Source organism: Salvelinus sp. IW2-2015, linkage group LG1 (genome assembly GCF_002910315.2).
Source record: "Salvelinus sp. IW2-2015 linkage group LG1, ASM291031v2, whole genome shotgun sequence".
Taxonomy (NCBI): domain Eukaryota; kingdom Metazoa; phylum Chordata; class Actinopteri; order Salmoniformes; family Salmonidae; genus Salvelinus; species Salvelinus sp. IW2-2015.
Genome location: NC_036838.1, coordinates 27,688,150 through 27,706,215, shown reverse-complemented (window position 1 = coordinate 27,706,215; position 18,066 = coordinate 27,688,150). Strand labels below are relative to the sequence as shown.

The following is an 18,066-nucleotide window of genomic DNA, read 5'->3' as shown; positions in this document are numbered from 1 at the left end:
CATCAGCAGCATGCTACATCTCCTGCCAAGTTGTATTTTCGATTTATGGAGTTAATGTTAGAAGGGAAATAATTGTTATGTTGTTTATCACCACAGTCTGCTCCCAACTTAAGGTGTAGGAGTAAATGTATTATACTGCATATACTGCCTACAGATCTTTGCACAGTTCTCTGTCCCAGCAGCAGATCCACCCGCTCAAACATATACTACAAGTCTCTCCATAGAGGGAATAACCAGAACATATCTTGGTAGTGTATCACAAGGCACTATAAATAGATGCCTCATAGAAAGTGTCAAGTTTCAAGTTTTATTAGTTGTATGGGATACACATGGTATACACCGTCCAATGAAATGATTACTTATGGGTTCTTTCGCATCAACGCAACAACAATAAGAAATACGAAAAGACAAGAATATAAAGTAAATGGCACAGTAGAATTTAATAAACATTTTAGCATGAGTATCATACATTGAATGTCATCTACTTCTCTGTAGGGAGACCACTTGTTTATATCTGAGCATTGCTATATGACATAGAAAACGTACTGTTAGTGTACAGGTGGGAGGATTCAAATGTCTCCACACTGTAGTAGGCTACAATAATAACTGTGGTGAACCATGAGGGAAGTGTGAAATGCAACATACAGTGGGTCTGCTCTTTTCTTAAAGAAATTCTTAGGGTCCCAGTGTGAGGTATGGCATGAGTGTGGATGGAGAATGAGCCACAACGGTATGTGTGTTTACAATATATTGTCAACACAGCATATGTAGGAAAGGGGAAAGGGAATGCTTTCAACCAAAATGTGTCTTCCACATTTAACCCAACCCCTCTGAATCAGAGAAGTGGGGCTGACTTAGTTAACATTCACGGAGAAGTTGTTGGGGATTAACTGCCTTGCTCAAGGGCAGAACGGCAGATTTCAGGGATTCGAACCAGCGACCTTTTAGTTACCGGCCCAACACTCATAACCTCTAGGCTACCTGCTGCCCCTGTAGTCTATGTGTGTTTGTGTGCTTGTGCTATTCTATGGCTACAGTGGCTACAGTCTGACAGGACAACTAGGGACTGTCAGCAGTTGCAGCTGCCTGCTGAGTGCTGCTGGAATTCCAGGAGTGACATCACAGTGATTGGTGATCCAGAAGCCTGGGCACAGCCACTCCCTGTCCCACTACCCACTCTGCCCCTTTGACTACTACATATACTACTGCCCAGCTCCAGGATAGGTAACAGCCTTGCTCAGACCACTCTTCTCGAACCCCTGTACTCTTCCAGGACCTGGGCCCTGCCTCGTCCCTCTTTGCCCCCCTCCTCTGACTATCATATGACCGTGACCATGGCTGACATCAACAACGGTTATGAACAGAAGTTCCAGATGGACAGACATCATAAAGAGATTGACCTGATCAACAGAGACCCCAAGCAAGTCAACGAGGATGTAGTGAAGGTAGGCTACATTACAAGTGTGTGTGCGCGTGTGCACCAGATAGCTAAGTATGGGCCTATTGAAGTATTGTCGCCCCGGACTGGACTTGGAAATGCCTTGGCTTTTTTGTGTCAGTGACAGAGCTTCTGGTTTTGCAATTTGTTGTCTCATTGAAATAGAGGGTTCTGAGTCAGGTTGGGAGGAGAAGGACGGGAATCACTCTGTTATATACGCACATGTGTCTATGATAATGATTTATTCAATTATTGTTTATTGCTCGTGCTATGGAGTAGCCAGGAGGGTATCTTGAGCTGGCAGTGTATCCTTTGGGTTACGATTGTGCCCCATCAAAATGTTCCCTGAAATAGCCTGTATTCCTGTAGCGCTTTACCAGCCCAGCTACAGATAGTAGCTCTATTTCTGGGAAGGCCAATGTAAGGGCATGAGATGCAGTTCGACATGTTTATCTGCCAATACTGCCATCATTGAATTTGTTCTAATCTCGTTATTTTAACATAATGTCTTTGATGGTTTTCTGTGGTATTCTTTGATTTGCTCATTAAGCATTCAGCTTGTGTGGCTATTATAGCACACATGGGCCTCTGTATAGATATACAGTAAGTGCATTCATAAGTACCGGTAGTGATATCAGATAGACTGCAGCTTACAAATACTGTTCCATTAATTAGATCTGTGACTTTAAAACAGGCAGGTTGTTAGAAAGAGAACATCTATGTGTTCATGTTGTGAGAATGTATCCAATTGGCCTGTCTTAAGTGATTTCTTATAGAAACTGTTCAGTGTCTCCAGATGTCTATGAAATATGACCTAGAATGAATTACAATATGAGTGAAATAGTTTTCCTTACAAAAAAATGGCAATTAAGTATGTTAAAAAGCTTCTTCTGTGTTGGATTGGTCTGGGCGTACTTCAACAACAGAATGGTGTGGGCGTATACTGGTCATTAAAATATTAATACGAGTAGACCGCTGATTGTTCATCCTCCTCACGAGGATGACATCATCCTCTGAGGAAATAGCAGGCATTTTGAAACGATCTGTTTGAAATACAAGTTTGAGGTTGGGCTTTTAAAGTGTCTCCCCCCCTAAAATGTATACTTTGGCCACAAATATGAGTATAGGATGAGCAAAAATTATTTCTGTTTGAGGTTTTCACTGGACAGTTACTTTAAGATATTTGCTCATGATATAAGTATTTGCATTGGACAGTGAGAGGTTTCACACAATATAATGATGATTAAGCAACAGTTATAAGCAAAAAAAAATTATCTAAAAGAAGGTCTAGCTGTGGATGGCTGTAGCATAATGTACTACAATACCCATAATGCTTTGAGTAGGATATTAGGTTTTATTTTAGTACAGATGTACCTGAAGCTAGCATAATGGTGTCTTGTCTAATTGGCATTTGTGTCAGAAGTGGAATCCTGATATCAATTACAATGGCCTCTCTGTCTCCACCTGCAGGTGGACTTTGAGGACGTGATCGCTGAGCCTGACGGGACTCACAGTCTGGACGGGGTGTGGAAGGCCAGTTACACCACCTTCACTGTGTCCAAATACTGGTGCTACCGTATCCTGTCTGCCATTTTGGGGATCCCCATGGCTCTACTGTGGGGCTTCCTATTTGCCTGCCTTTCCTTCTGCCACATCTGGGCTGTGGTGCCTTGCATTAAGAGCTGCATGATAGAGTCCCAGTGTTTCAGCCGTATCTACTCCCTGGCCATACACATCTTCTGCGACCCGCTATTTGAAGCCCTGGGAAAGATATTCTCAAGTGTTCGGGTGGTGCTACAGAAGGATGTGTAAGGTTCAGAAGCATGGGCCAGATTAAGATTTGGATAGGGTAGTGATGGTGCTGCACGGTCTACTCTCCACCCTAAAGTAGGCTACTTCCCTGGCCTCATGTCTGATTGCTGATGCTGGGTCTGACTCATTTTCCAAAAAGAGCTTGTGATTGATAGAGATTAGTGTGTTCAATCAGAAGAGAAAAAGAATAGTGCTCTTAATTTGATCTCTCTTTTGTTGCTGAGAATTGCACACTTTTAGTGTATTCAAGGTTTAAAATGCCTTCTAAAGTTTTTAATTTCCACTTTAAAATGTCAGAATTGACTTTCCTTAACTAAAAATGTTTCAAGTTCCTGGATTATTTTCCTGCTGTGGCAAACTGGCTCAAAATAAGGTCCTACTGTACATTTGTACAAGTAGATGGGGGGTCAATTATGGTCTATACAACATGGTACACTACAAACATCACTCATCAATGATTGATTGATTTAATGGTATTCCATACTCTATTTTACAAACTTTATAAAAAAAAAAGATTTATTGTGTTTTCTTTTTAGTCATTTTTCACACATTGATTCTACAATAAATTAATTGTTTATTGTTACAGTTTGCTGTTATGTCAGTCTTTAGTGCTAGTTGTGACTTAGAATCTGCCTACAGTACGTAATTGATATAGAAAATATTTAGTGAAAGAATTCCCAGTATGTTCAGGCAAGGGTGAGGCCAGATGGATCTACACCAACATGTCTAAGTACCAATAGGGAACATTATATCTAATGTATCTATTTCGTGAATGATATGGAAATTCAATCTATAGGAATTGACAGCATGCTTAGCCATATCAGAAAATAATCTTATGACCTAGAGATGAAATGTATAAAGACACCACGTTTGGTCTTATTCAACCCAGGTAACCATCAACAAAGGATAAGGAATATACTGTTATCTGATCCAAAGATACACCATAAAATCCAATTTATGTTAAAGATAAAAATGTTAAAAAACAGGAAGGCCCACACACTGTTTATGCTCCCAATCCACCACTTTATTGGCAAACGTTTAACAGACTGAGTGCTCACATACTAAAATATAAACATTTCACCTCACATGACCATTACGCACATGACGCATGGTGGGCGTGGAAACAATTCAATTCACATTTGCGCATAATCACAGAGGTACATATGGTCATAACGGGTTATATACATACAAATCTGTTCAAGTTAAAGCCTACACAACAGTAAAAAAAAAATAGATTACACTGGAAATTGTTGGAATACACGCCCGTATGACCAATATGTGCATGACAAGTGGTGGCAGTAGATATAATTACAGTGACATATTTCAAAAACAACTTGTGTATTTTATATGAATGAGATGGGCACAATATATATATATATATATATATATATACAATATTTACAAAAAGACCAAGTGGAGACAAAGTGTCATCACTCCATGGTACACTCCAAACATGGACCTGTAAACACAAAGTAAAGGTTATAACCGACCCCAGGGTCATGTTCATTAGGCATCAAATGGGGAAAAAGGATTGAAACACGGAGAGACTACCTGGACTTGTCCAATAAGAAACACTCATTTTTCGTTGCAAAACATTTTGCTTTGCGTGCCCTAAAGAACACTACCCAGCTTCAGAGTAAATCCACACTTTTTTTAAAGACATAAACCTTTTTGGCCACTAGGTAGAACTACATGGTACGTTTTCCAGCCTCTGCGTGTTGTTCAACGCTATCTGTCAGGGAGTAACTTGATCTGAATCATAGACATTGAGAGGACTTGAGAAAACAAGACCTTAACAAACATGACACCTTATTCATTCATTCATTCATTCGTTCATACTGACAACAATCTGACTACTTATTAATTTATTTAGTGTGGATGGACCAAGCTCTTCTATCTATGCATTAAGAAGAAGAGAAAATTAAGCACACACAAATTCTTTATTTTTTCTCATACATTAGTGATACATTTATTCTATTTACATTCAAATAAATAATTGATATAAAGGGAATCTTTACTTCCTGAATATATTGTAAACACTGTACGGCAGGGGTCTCCAACAGGTAGATCGCTAGCTACCAATTAGCTCGCAGCCCACCTATGAGTAGCTCGCAGCCCACCTATGAGTAGCTCGCAGCCCACCTATGAGTAGCTCGCAGCCCACCTATGAGTAGCTCGCAGCCCACCTATGAGTAGCTCGCAGCCCACCTATGAGTAGCTCGCCATGCAATTCTGAAAGTACATGCATTTTTTTTATGTGTTCCAGCACAAACTGTCATAAACATAAAGCTACTATCCAATCAAAGCCAAATTGACATTATCCCACTACTGGTTAGCCTCTATTGCTTGAAAAGCCAACGGTAACACAATATCTACCACTTAATTTCCAGCAATATTTCCCGTCTGTCCGTTTGGTGCATGCATTTGTCTATCATCCAGTATGTAGCCAGTTATCGATGCTAATGATAACAATCTTGTGGGTAGTTAACTGCAAAGTAGGCTTACCGCTGCAACCTGGTCTCAGAGCATTTTGTATTATTCTGTACTTAAATCCGGGACACTCCATTTAGTATGATATGTTATGTTTCGTATGATATGTATTAATTTGTGGATGTACATCGCCCATTTCGTATTATATGTAACGAATTACAATTTGTATTATATGTTACTAATTTGCAAAACATATGATATGTTACGAATTCTAGCTAGGTGGCGAGGTGGCTATCGTTAGCTAGCTTGCTAACATTAGCTAGGCTAGGGGTTAGGGGTTAGGGTTAAGTTTATGAGTTAGGTTAAAGGGTTAAGTAACCATCTGTCTTATGTAACCATACCAAACATAACATACAGTAAGTATCATACTAATTTGAGTGTCCCGGATTTACATTTACTATGTTACCTCTAGTCTATAAGACCAGGCTGGCTTACCTGATATAAAGATATTATGACAATTTGTATCAATTGGGTGGCCATTGTTTTACAAACTCTGCCATAACATGTGCTGCAGCAGTACGCTTAACAGGAGAAAAGCACTAGACCACCACATTCCTCTCCTAATTAAAGGTCCAATGTAGCCATTTCTATCTCAATATCAAATAATTTCTGAGTAACAATTATGTACCTTACTGTGATTGTTTCCGAATTAAATATTCAAAAAGACAAAAAAATTGCTTCTTAGCAAAGATCAATTTCCCAAGCAATAATTTAACTAGGACTGTATGGGAGTGGTCTGAGTGGGGAGGGGGAAACTGAACATTTGCTGTTATTGGCAGAAAGGTTTGGAACTCTCTTTCTTATTGGTCTATTAACTAATTGACTGCATGGTTATGTCACCATGGAAGGTCAAAATAGTCTGAAATTTCAGGCAGTCTTACACATAATTTTCTCAATTTTATCGGGCCCCATTAGAGTTGTTTATCAACCATTATTTTATAAGGTATATTGACAAAAAAACACCTCTTGTACACCGAGGTAGAGGAGAAAAAAGAATAGCCTATTTGAAAGCTATGAAATTAAATTGTAGCTCGCGACGCTTCATTTAAAAAATAAATAAAGTAGCTCTCCTGCTAGAAAAGGTTGGCGACCCCTGCTGTAAGGTGAATCCGAAAGGTGAATGAGCAGATACATATATACACAAAATAACACCTGCGTTGATCTACTGTAATCACCCACACAACAATAAAGAAAAGATATACGTGTGTTGGAGCACATTTAAAAGCATATGCACGTTTTATTATTTTACAAAGCTACAGTATAGCTTACATTGCGTCAGAAATTGAACCCTATTCCTCTATAGTACACTATTTATTTTTTTACCAGAACCCTATATGCCCAGGTCAAAAGTAGTGCAGTGTGTAGGGAAAAAGGTACAATTTGGGACACACAGCCTTAGATAAATAACAATAAAGTGTCTTTAATATCCCCTCCATGGTTTGAAGATATAGGCAATCTAATCTAACATCTCTCTGTGTAGAGATCAATAACAATGCAATATCCCTCCCTGGCTGAGCAGTAAGGTCACCAAGAGAACAGGTTTCATTGTGAAACTTCATTCTATTTCCCATGTTGTTATTGTGGTGACTGAAAGGTCAGCTTGGTGTGTGAATAAGCTCTGCTGAGTTTCTCTCTACTTAGACCTGAGAAATACAGAGAGAGTCATAGAGCTCTGTGTAGAAACAAATCTTACATCAAGTGTATATAATAAGAATTCAATATAACATTTTTGCTGAAGAAGAGGAGGAGGGGAAAGGTTGGCGTGGAAACACAGTCTCTTTTAATATTTTCCTTAAAAAGCCATACAGGTAGATAATAAATCATTTGATTTATGGTACACATTGACTGACAGTCTTATCATCAGCTGTACAGTATATGGAAAACTAAAATGAAACAGGAATGAATATGTGTGCTACAAAGACATACCATAACTTGACCTATGGGCAACAACTTATGGGCAAAATACATCTCTTCCTCAGAAAATGTTCATTTTAGAGGGATTTCAGTAACATGCTGGAGAGCTTTGTGAGACTAAAACACAGAGTAAAGGTTATAACCGACGATAGCAAGCATACACTACCCATAATATGATGCAGAACCACCATGTTTGAAATATGAAAAGTGGTACTAAGTGAGGTGTTGGATTTGCACCAAACATAACACTTTGTATTCAGGACATAGAGTTCATTTCTTTGCCAAAATGTTAGCAGTTTTACTTTTAGTGCCATATAGCAAACAGGACACCTCTTCCTTCCTCTTCTGCAACTGAGTTATGAAGGATGCCTGTATCTTTGTAGTGACTGGCTGTATTGATTCACCATCCAAAGTATAATTAATAACTTCATCATACTCAAAGGGATATTCAATGTCTGCTTTTTTTTATTTTTACCCATCTACCAATAGGTGTCCTTCTTTGCGAGGAATTGGAAAACCCCATGGTCTCTGTGGTTAAATCTGTGTTTGAAATTCACTGCTCGACTGAGGGACCTTACAGATAATTGCACACAAAGTGACTCGATGCAACTTATTATGTGACTTATTAAGCACATTTTCACTCCTGAACTTATTTAGACTTGCCATAACAAAGTGGTTGAATACTTATTGACTCAAGACATTTTAGCTTTTAATTTTTTATGCATTTTTATAAAAGCACAATTCCACTTTGATATTATGGGATATTTCAAATCTGGCTGTAGCACAACAAAATGTGGAAAAAGTCAAGGGGTGTGAACATTTTCTGAAGGCAATGTATAGGCCCATGTAGCATATTTATATTTTAATGAAGTCATCTCAGTTTTAATTTGAAGCATTGTTTTATCCTCCACTTATAACAATGGCAAATACTTGGGCAACTTTATATTTGTATTGAACTTCGTTCAGAAGTTATCGGCGGTCACAGTCAGACAGATAGCTAAACATAGAATCAAGATGTTTAGGCTAACATATTCTGTGAATAAAAGGGCAATGCACACTAACGATGCACTTAGCTGTTCTACGAGTGGTCTGAGGCATTCGGTAACTAATGAGGGTTTTCAAGTGCAATTTTAGTAATGATGGTTTTGGGAAACAGCTTGGCTACTAAAGATACATCGTAAGATCGTTCTAACGATGATCTTAACACTACAAAGGCTCTGGGAAATGAGGCCCTGGTCTTACAGGGGTACCTGGCCCACACCAAGCCTCGGATGAAGGTCTTTCAGGTTTAGAGTACGCAACTTAACCTCTCTCCATGGTCTTCATGTGCTGGAGATCTGTGTGCTGCACCTCTTGCTGGTATCTGGCCCACCCCATCGATAAGCATTGCATGGTGAAGATCTAAGTCTTCACCATGCAACCCCCTCTCTGACTGATATGAAGAAGGGCTTTCGGGAGTAGTGAGTTCCTGTCCCACCCAAAACTCATCTCCTCCATGGTCCTCACTCCTCATGTGCTGGTGGTCTGAGTGATGCTCCTCTGACTACTATGGTTCTTGATGACGAAGGTGGAGGTGGAGATGCTCTTGCGGCTCTGCTGGCGGTCACACCCTCCGCACTGTGAGGCCTTCAGGTACTGTGAGGAGCAGCAGATGAAGCACCTCATCAGGTCATGGAACAGGTGGCCAGCGAAGAACATATAGATCCACGGGTTACAGCAGCTGTTCAGACTGGCCAGCAGCATGGCAATGATGAACGCCATGTCTAGGATAAAGAGAGAGAGAAGGAAGGCTTTATAAATACTGTAATTTTCACCTGTCGACAGCTTTCAATACACAGGTCACTGCCAAAATAAAGGAAACACCAACATAAAGTGTCTTAATAGGGCGTTGGGCCACCACGAACCAGAACAGCTTCAATGCACTTCGGTATAGATTGTACAAGTGTCTGGAGCTCTATTCGTCACCATTCTTCCACAAGAAATTCCATCATGTGGTGTTTTGTTGATGGTGGAAATCGCTCCAGAATCTCCCATGAGTGTTCAATAGGATTGAGATTTTGTGACTGACACGCCCCTTTTTTACATTGTTTTCATGCAAACCATTCAGTGACCACTCGTGCCCTTTGGATGGGGCATTGTCATCCAATGGGGGCATAGCCATGGTAGCCAAAATAATGGCCTGCCCAGCATCTTTATACATGACCCTACATGCTGACCACACCAGTCGCGTCGCGTGTGTGAACTCTGCAAAATAAATGTACACATACATGTTATTCCATCATTGCACCCACACTGCTCGCGCGCGTCAACGAGCGTCTGCGTTGCCAGGCGCTAAAATAGAGGTTGATTCTATTTGTGACGCAGAACGTGCTGTAAGTCCTGCCTCTCCCATCTCTTCGTTGGTTTTTAGAAGCATATACCCACGTGCCATCTTCTCATTGGTTTTTAGGAACATATTGAATGATGAACTGAGGTCGATTGTGGTAATGCACCTTATTATGAAAGTTAGTTGCCAATCACCATATAAAGTCCAAAGAAGAAAAAGAAGCCTGGAAGGAGGAGAGATGACGAGAAACGATTCGGTTGACTGTTTTATGTGTGGATTAATTGTCGGAGTAGAGGACCTTGTGCATTTCAGGTAAAATAACAAGTCAATGTTTATATCCCAGGACAAATTAGCTAGTAACAGCAAGCTAGCTAGCTAAATAGGACAAATTAGCTATCAACTGCAAGCTAGCTAGCTAAATTGCCATAAATGTTTAATGCTTTTCGACCTGTCCCCAAAGTAATAGAATTGGTTCAGAGATTGTTTTGATATTTCAACCTGTGTGTCGTGATTGCGTTTGGTGTGGGGGGACAAAATCAATTTGAGCACGATGGCACACATGGACGCACGCACGCGTCCGGTTTGGGCATGGTGTAAAGCATGATGGGATTATAATTGCTTGAATTAACTCAGGAGCCACACCTGTGTGGAAGCACCTGCTTTCAATATACTTTTTATCCCTCATTCATCAAGTGGGCCTGAAATGTAATCCATCATCTACAGAGAACTCTCAACTCTTTATTCAATTTGATAATGCATGCATGCAAGGAAGCCTCCTAAGCATATAATGTATAACACCTACACAAGCGAAGGAATATTAGGGTAATGAAGTGAGTGTGATGAGATATGGTGACAGCTTCTCTCTCTCTCTCTCTCCCCATAGCCTCTCCTTCATTCTACAGACTGTTAAATATACATCAGGCTATAAAGATATATTGAACAAAGCCTGCAGGGCAAACTTGATCTGGTATAGAAATGATTGATCCTAAAGAAGTTCAGAGCAGTACCCAATGTTACAGTATAACCATAGAAATAGACCGATCTACATTATATTTATATGAGTAGAAATGAACTGACAATCAATTAGGACAGTTGAGAGCTGAACAGCTGAACAGGTGTCAATTATAAGTCACCATGGTAACATGGGCATACCCATGTATTAATAGTTTTCTCCTACTCATGTATTAATCATGCACAGAGAGAGACTCTTGTCAGGTGCACTCATTATTCCTGAAATCATCCAATTAATATTGTGTTGTGCTACCTCCACTAGACTTGAGATAATGAATCTGCAGAGTGTGTGAGGGAGAGAGAGAGCGAGAGTGAGAGAGCGACCAGAGTGAAGTAAGAGAAGAGAAGAGAGAGAGAGAGAGAGAGAGAGAGAGAGAGAGAGAGAGAGAGAGAGAGAGAGACCATCTTGCTGGATGTTGTCATTAAGACTGTAAATCCTTCTCTGGTCATGGATCTTAATTTGTGCAAAGACACAGGCCTTTTCTCAATTAGATTAGCTCAACTCTGCATCCTACTCCTCTGTCCTCTCTGGCTTCCTCAAAGGTAATCTCGGAGAGGCGGCAACGAGAGGGAAAGTGGACGAAAATGCGCTTGTATGAAATGAGACTCCTTGTCGTGCTCCCTCAGGCAAATTACGTTTACAGGGTGGAATCCCAAAATAAATGTATAACGTGATAATAAAAAAAAAAATACAGTTAGTTGTGCAGACATCGTATAGATAAAGGGATAAGTAGTATATTGTTTTTAAATGTTTGCATGCTTTTCTCCTTCATGAAAACAATAGCTGATTCAACATGGGGTTTGGCAGATTTAAAACTCTTCTGGGAAGGACTCGGTTTCCGGGTCATGGAGGAGAAAGGACGGAGGAGAGAGAACGGAGAACGGACTTTTGCCCAAATAAGGCCTTGTATTTTAGATTAGTCTGGCGCAGGAGGCCATGGCCATTATGAAGCATGGACTAGCTCATGATTCTAACCATCCAGAGAATTAATCACACGCCAAACGACAGAGTCATATATCCACTGTTCTTTTTCCTCCACATTAATGGTCTTGACAGGCATTCAGAGCTAAGCTGACAAATAGGCTCACGGTGACAACTCAGACAGACACCGTTGCAATTCATTGCCACAGACACCATCTATATCACTTATGGACCGAAGGCCTAAGGCATGGCCATGACCACAAGACATCAGACCTAAGTTCAAAAAAGTTTTTAAATCTTTCTAATACATTCAGGTTTTGCTTAGCATGCCTGGAGTACCAGGTGGGCAGAGTTCGCATTTTGCTATTGGTTCATTACAACATGCAAGCTACATTAAATCAAGCATACTTTTACATTTATCAGAGGATCTTATCCAGATCAACTTACAGTAAGTGCATTCATCTTAAGATAGCTAGGTGATACAACCACATATCACAGTCGAAGTATGTGAAAGTATTACAAATAGTATTTGAACCCAGACCGGTGGAAAATCCCATTTTACTGATGAATGGGTAAACAAAAGAGGGGGATGAAGCTTTCAAACACTTTTTTGTTGGCTGAAGGAGCCATTTTTACACTGATAGGCCATGTCAAGAACATACATTTAATTTTTATATTTGACTTTTCCAATTACAGTGCTCATTCAAAACCTGAGTTGCTCCTAGCCTCCCCCACTTCCAGAGGTCCCAAGGCTGACACCTTGATGTCACAGTACATTTACCCTCCCTAACTCTCAACGGGCTCTGCAGGGCTATTGGAATGTATAACTGCTACTTTCTCCTCCTCATCCCTTAATTTTGTTGTTTCCATTTTGAGGTGTATTTATGGATTGTATTTAAGGCTTTTGTGCGGCTGCTCGGCCATGGAAACCCATTTCATCAAGCTCCCGACGAACAGTTATTTTGCTGACTTTGCTTCGAGAGGCAGTTTGGAACTCATTAGTGAGGGATGCAATCAAGGACAGCCGATTTTTACGTGCCACGCGCTTCAGCACTTGGTGGTCCGCTTCTGTGAGCTTGTGTCCTACCACTTTGCGGCTCAGACGATGTTGCTGCTAGACTTTCCGCTTCCCAAAAAAAGCACTTACAGTTGAAATTTCACAAACTGACTACTTGGAAAGGTGGCATCCTATGACTGTGCCACGTTGAAAGTCACTGAGTTCTTCAGTAAGGCCATTCTACTGCCAATGTTTGTTTATGGAGATTGCATGGCTGTGTGCTCAATTTTATACACCTGTCAGCAAAGGGTGTGGCTGAAATAGCCGAATCCTCTAATTTTAAGAGGTGTACACATACTTTAGTATTATTATTAATTTATTACCTTTATTTAACTAGGCAAGTCAGGAACAAATTCTTATTTACAATGACAGCTAAACCTGGACGACGCTGGGCCAATTGTGCGCCGCCCTATGGGACTCCAAATCACGGCCGGTTGTGATTATATTATACATTTTGGCATTTGTGACTCATTTAAGAAAACTAGGCGTATGTCGCGCGTCACTACTTCACAGGAGAGGCATTTGAACAAAAACTTAAATGTTTTATCAAAATGCGTTTTTTGGCAGAAATGCCTTCTGGAACATGTGAACTTTCATGTGCCTTAATAACACACTTGTATGCCATCTGTTAATACGAATAAAATGGTTAAAGTACGATCATAGTTGGTTTAGCCACTGAAAAAGAGAGGAATCTTCGGTCTTGCCATGATTGGCTTAGAAAATGGATGGGCTGGACATGCCGATAAATGAGTTTGGATAGGTCTGCCATGTAGCACGCTCCTGTCTATAATATGAGCTGCTCAGTATGTGTAGGTAATCCTTCATAACACGGCTTTTGGAAAGATATCACGAAGAACTGCAAAAGTGTTTGATTGCAAATATGGGAAGGGAGTCGAAAAAAGTGTACACAAAAGGCTGTTGTAAAGAACACCTGTCTCCAGATTACATCTTCAAACTAAGGGCAACCATGGCATCTGTGACAGAGAAGCTTTTTTCCATTTATTCGGGTAAGATAGTCTAGCTAGCTAGGTTTTCAGATACTATACATTTCTAATTTTGTCAGAAAGTAATTTTCATTGCAAGTTAAAGCATACTGTTAGCTAGCTAGATAACGTTAGCTGGCTGGCCCCATTTGCATTGCTAGTTATAGCCTAATGCTAGCTAGCTAACATTGAACCTAGTTGATTAGCTTTAGCTACAGATTCATGCAGGATAGTAACATTATGAGTTGGGATTATGGTTCATTGTTTAGCTAACTAGTTAGCTACATGTCTAAACAAAAGACTATGCAAGTAACCATTTCACTGTACCATTTACACCTTCTATATCCTGTGCATGTGACAAATAAACTTTGATTTATTTGATACAGTGTGTGTATACCAGAGATGGTAATGTGAAGTACAACATGACCTGCACTAAAGTCAAATTAGGATATAACTTTAGCCCAACGAGACAGTGTCTAAGTTCTAAATTTCTCCGGTTTTATGCCTTGCTTTTATTTTGTCACACTCACAACCCTAAGCTATGTTCTGTAATTAGCTCGCCATTAACTTGTAAATAAGGATCTTGCTGTGAGTTTATTTTCCTGTAATAAAGAATACAAATTAGCTAAAGTTAAGGCGTTGTAAGCTATATGATATGGTCATTATTTGAACTGGCTAGCCAGCTAACTTAACATTAGCTAGCTAGCTAACAAGCTAGAAACAAACAAAAACATTGGTTAGAAAGTTGCTTTCAGTTGCCTGGTTTTCTAGATTGACATATACTAAATTCATTTTTAAACAGATGGGTTTATTGGTGTTAAAATATACCCGTTTTTTTGGACCACCAGGCTGTTGATGTCATGCAGCCCGTCATTTTTGTGTTCATACTTTTTCATAACAACAAAGACAAGTGTGATGTTGAACGACAATAGAATGTTCATAATGTCCCTGCGACAACTGTTTACAGACGTAGTTAAAACCAGCCTTTAGTCTTGAAATCTTTGGTTGTTTAGTACACCACCGTACTCCCTCTGTTTAGCACATGGCCTCACATGTGAATCCTTAAAGAGATGGGTGGGGATAGGGTTTAAGAGGGTGTGAATGGTTCTGAATGGGTGTAGACAAGGATGAGCTCTCCATAACATTCAATGGACATTTTCTCAAAAGTGGGGTTACAAGTTTATCAACTTTCAAAGCAGAATTACTTTCCCATTGTTCCTCAACTGTAGTGTCTAATATACAATTTTCTAGCTCTGAGACTCTACTTTTATCCAATGTAAAAATAAAAATAAAAATTTCAAATGTTGCTACATAAGACCGAATTGAGCCGGTCATTTGAGCCGGATCAAAAAGCCATTGAAAATGCCCTCTTCCCTCTTATGAGCAAATCCATAACTCTCTTACTAAAACAACATTTGACCTGTTCAGATAGTGACAAATAGCACCAGGAGAGAGACAGGAGAACAAGACATTCCCCCCCAACTAATGACATGTCACTCTCTGTGCCTCCCTCCTTATAACCCCATCCATGTATAAAGCAGTGTGTAATTCACGCATAAAGCCCTTTATAGTTTACCTTCTCTGGGCGCAGCAGGGTCCCATGCCGACCACATTTGTACGAAGAAAAAAGGGGTCCAACAAACAATATAAGCTACGACAATGACAAAAGTCATTTTGACAGTTCGGATCTTCGCTTTTGATATGAGCCTTACGCTGCTCACCCGAGAGAGCGTTGCACCTTTGGACGTCCGCGGTGTCAGAGACATACACTGATCCCGTCTGGTTTTCATTTTAAAGTTTTGCCATATTTTAAAACTTATCAGGCCATAGCAAATACTTAGAATAGCCACTGGAATTATGTAGATTGTAAGACTAATCCACGTAATGTACGCCTTGGCGCCCCAGGGCTCTACGAAGTCTCCCCAACAGTCATAAACTCCGTTGCCCACCTCCCTCAAGGAAAATATGTACACTTGAGGGGTACTGAAAACCAGACTAAGCATCCAAGAAGCAATCACATAAAAACGGTCCTTCCTCTTCTGCAGAGAGCGGAGGGGCTGACATATCGCCAAGCATCTGTCTATGGACATTAGAACAAGCATGTAAGTGGACGCGAACATCCCGACAACCTGTAGGTACTTCACCAGCCTGCACAGTAAATCAGACCCGTAGAAGCGAAATGTAATGTCCCATATGAGCTGCGGGAGGACCTGGAAGATTGCCACCACCAGGTCCGCAATACTGAGGTGTTTCATGAAGTAGTACATTCGAGAGTGGCTGTGCTTGCTCGTATGTATAGCCAAGAGGACGCAAAGGTTACCGGCCAACGCGAGCAGCAGGACGAGGACAAGAACGGTCACCTCCACTTTGGCCACATCCTCGTTCCGCTTCAGGGGGTTCACGCCGGTCTGGTTCCTGGTACCCGTCTCGTTTCCACCGCGACTCGAGTTGGTCCATGAATCGTTCATCATCGCCCACACGTCTTGGTCTCGTTGGTTCTCCATCATTCATGCGTTAACTGGCCACTAAAGCGTTTCACCCTGAGCGCAAAAACACTGCTTCCAGCACCAGAGATCAGTGACGTGGGAGACTTATTGGCTCCTCATCTGTTCCTTGTTCATTTGTTTATCATTCCCCGTTTTTCCAAAGTTTAACAAGTTTGTTTTCCGTTTACATGTTTCGACGGTAGGCCTATAAAGGCTAAATTAATTCCAGTAGTAAGGTGTCCCAATTAGGCGTAGTCTATGAGAGATAGGCATACGTTCTAGGTAAACAAAAACAAAAATATCGTTTACAAGTCAAAGTGACAAAAAAATCGAACATGGATGAATTAATACATAAATATATGATATGCGCAATGTGCAATTATACTAGCGAAATCAATTAATCAATCAATGTCAACAATATTAATAGGCTACTAATAATAGACGAATTATAATAATCACAATAATCTTACTAATTATAATTCCAATCATACATACTAATCCTGATCAAAATGATAACTTTAGAATAATGAATATTCATTTACATACCGTATTAGAAAGACCGAGACTTTCCAACTTTACACAACTCGTGTAGAGAGATTTTTTCAAGAGAGGCTTTTGCCTACCGCATCCCTATGTGTCTGTGCAGCGTGCATGGGGTCTAATGGAATGCTTCAAGCACAGTATACCAAGTTGAAGAAGCTTCGACCCGCCCTCTGCCCGCGCGCAATGTGTCCCGCATCCTTATTGGTAGCACTATCGTCTCAGCGGAGGAGCGGCTGAGATACTAACGGCCATCGCTAGATGGCTATGCAAGCCACCGTATGCATGATCTTCCAATCTTTAATTAACGCAGGACATGAATTGTTTGTTTTGACAGTAATTAAAACAAAAACAAAATGCGTTATCAGTGGATTCACCAATATATGTTAAACTGGCACACTGTTTTACGCATGAAAAGTATTTACTCTAGTATCAATTCATACAGAGAATAAGGTTACCTCGACCTCTCTAGGCTACAATCAATCTCCAGACGCCACAATTTTATTTTCAACAGTGTTTGCTGGATGTGCGTTAGTGGTTAATCAGTGAGGAACATAATTTGCCAAACATGCAGAGATAGCACCAATCACAAGTATCCATTTATTGAACTGTAGTTCAATTAATTATTTTAAATAAATTAACTTACATTTTTTATTTTAACCTTTATTTAACTAGGCAAGTCAGTTAAGAACAAATTCTTATTTACAATGATGGCCTACCCCGGCCAAACCCGAATGACGCTGGGCCAATTGTGTGCCGCCCTATGGGACTCCCAATCACGGCCCGGATGTGATGCAGCCTGGATCCAAACCAGGGACTGTAGTGACACCTCTTGCACTGAGATGCAGTGCCTAAGACCACTGCACCACTCAGGAGCCCTACTAGGCCTATGTACTCTATTACTAGGCCTATGTACTCTATTACTAGGCATATGTACTCTATGAAAGCCCTTAATCCAAAAATTCCAGTGCATGCATACAGTTTACCAACACATATGGCTAATAACCTCAAATGTAACTTCAACCTGAAACTTAAGCTGAGCAGTTAACGGAGCATATTCCGTTAACCGGGTTAACGGAATATGAAT

General features: G+C 40.4%; 2 protein-coding genes across 2 annotated transcripts; one reads left to right on the top strand and one right to left on the bottom strand.

Annotated features, from left to right (window-relative positions):
- The first annotated feature begins 1,150 nt into the window (after positions 1–1,150).
- LOC111963928 (caveolin-3) lies at positions 1,151–3,835 on the top strand. Its single transcript, XM_023987523.2, has 2 exons — positions 1,151–1,445; positions 2,909–3,835. The coding sequence occupies exons 1-2, from the start codon at positions 1,323–1,325 to the stop codon at positions 3,248–3,250; spliced, it is 465 nt and encodes a 154-aa protein (XP_023843291.1). The 5' UTR covers positions 1,151–1,322; the 3' UTR covers positions 3,251–3,835.
- Positions 3,836–6,945: 3,110 nt separating this feature from the next.
- LOC111963925 (isotocin receptor-like) lies at positions 6,946–17,084 on the bottom strand. Its single transcript, XM_023987513.2, has 3 exons — positions 16,986–17,084; positions 15,530–16,717; positions 6,946–9,417 (listed from the first exon to the last, which is right to left on the bottom strand). Exons 2-3 carry the CDS (start codon positions 16,458–16,460, stop codon positions 9,164–9,166), a joined length of 1,185 nt encoding a protein of 394 aa, XP_023843281.1. The 5' UTR covers positions 16,461–16,717; positions 16,986–17,084; the 3' UTR covers positions 6,946–9,163.
- Positions 17,085–18,066: the final 982 nt, after the last annotated feature.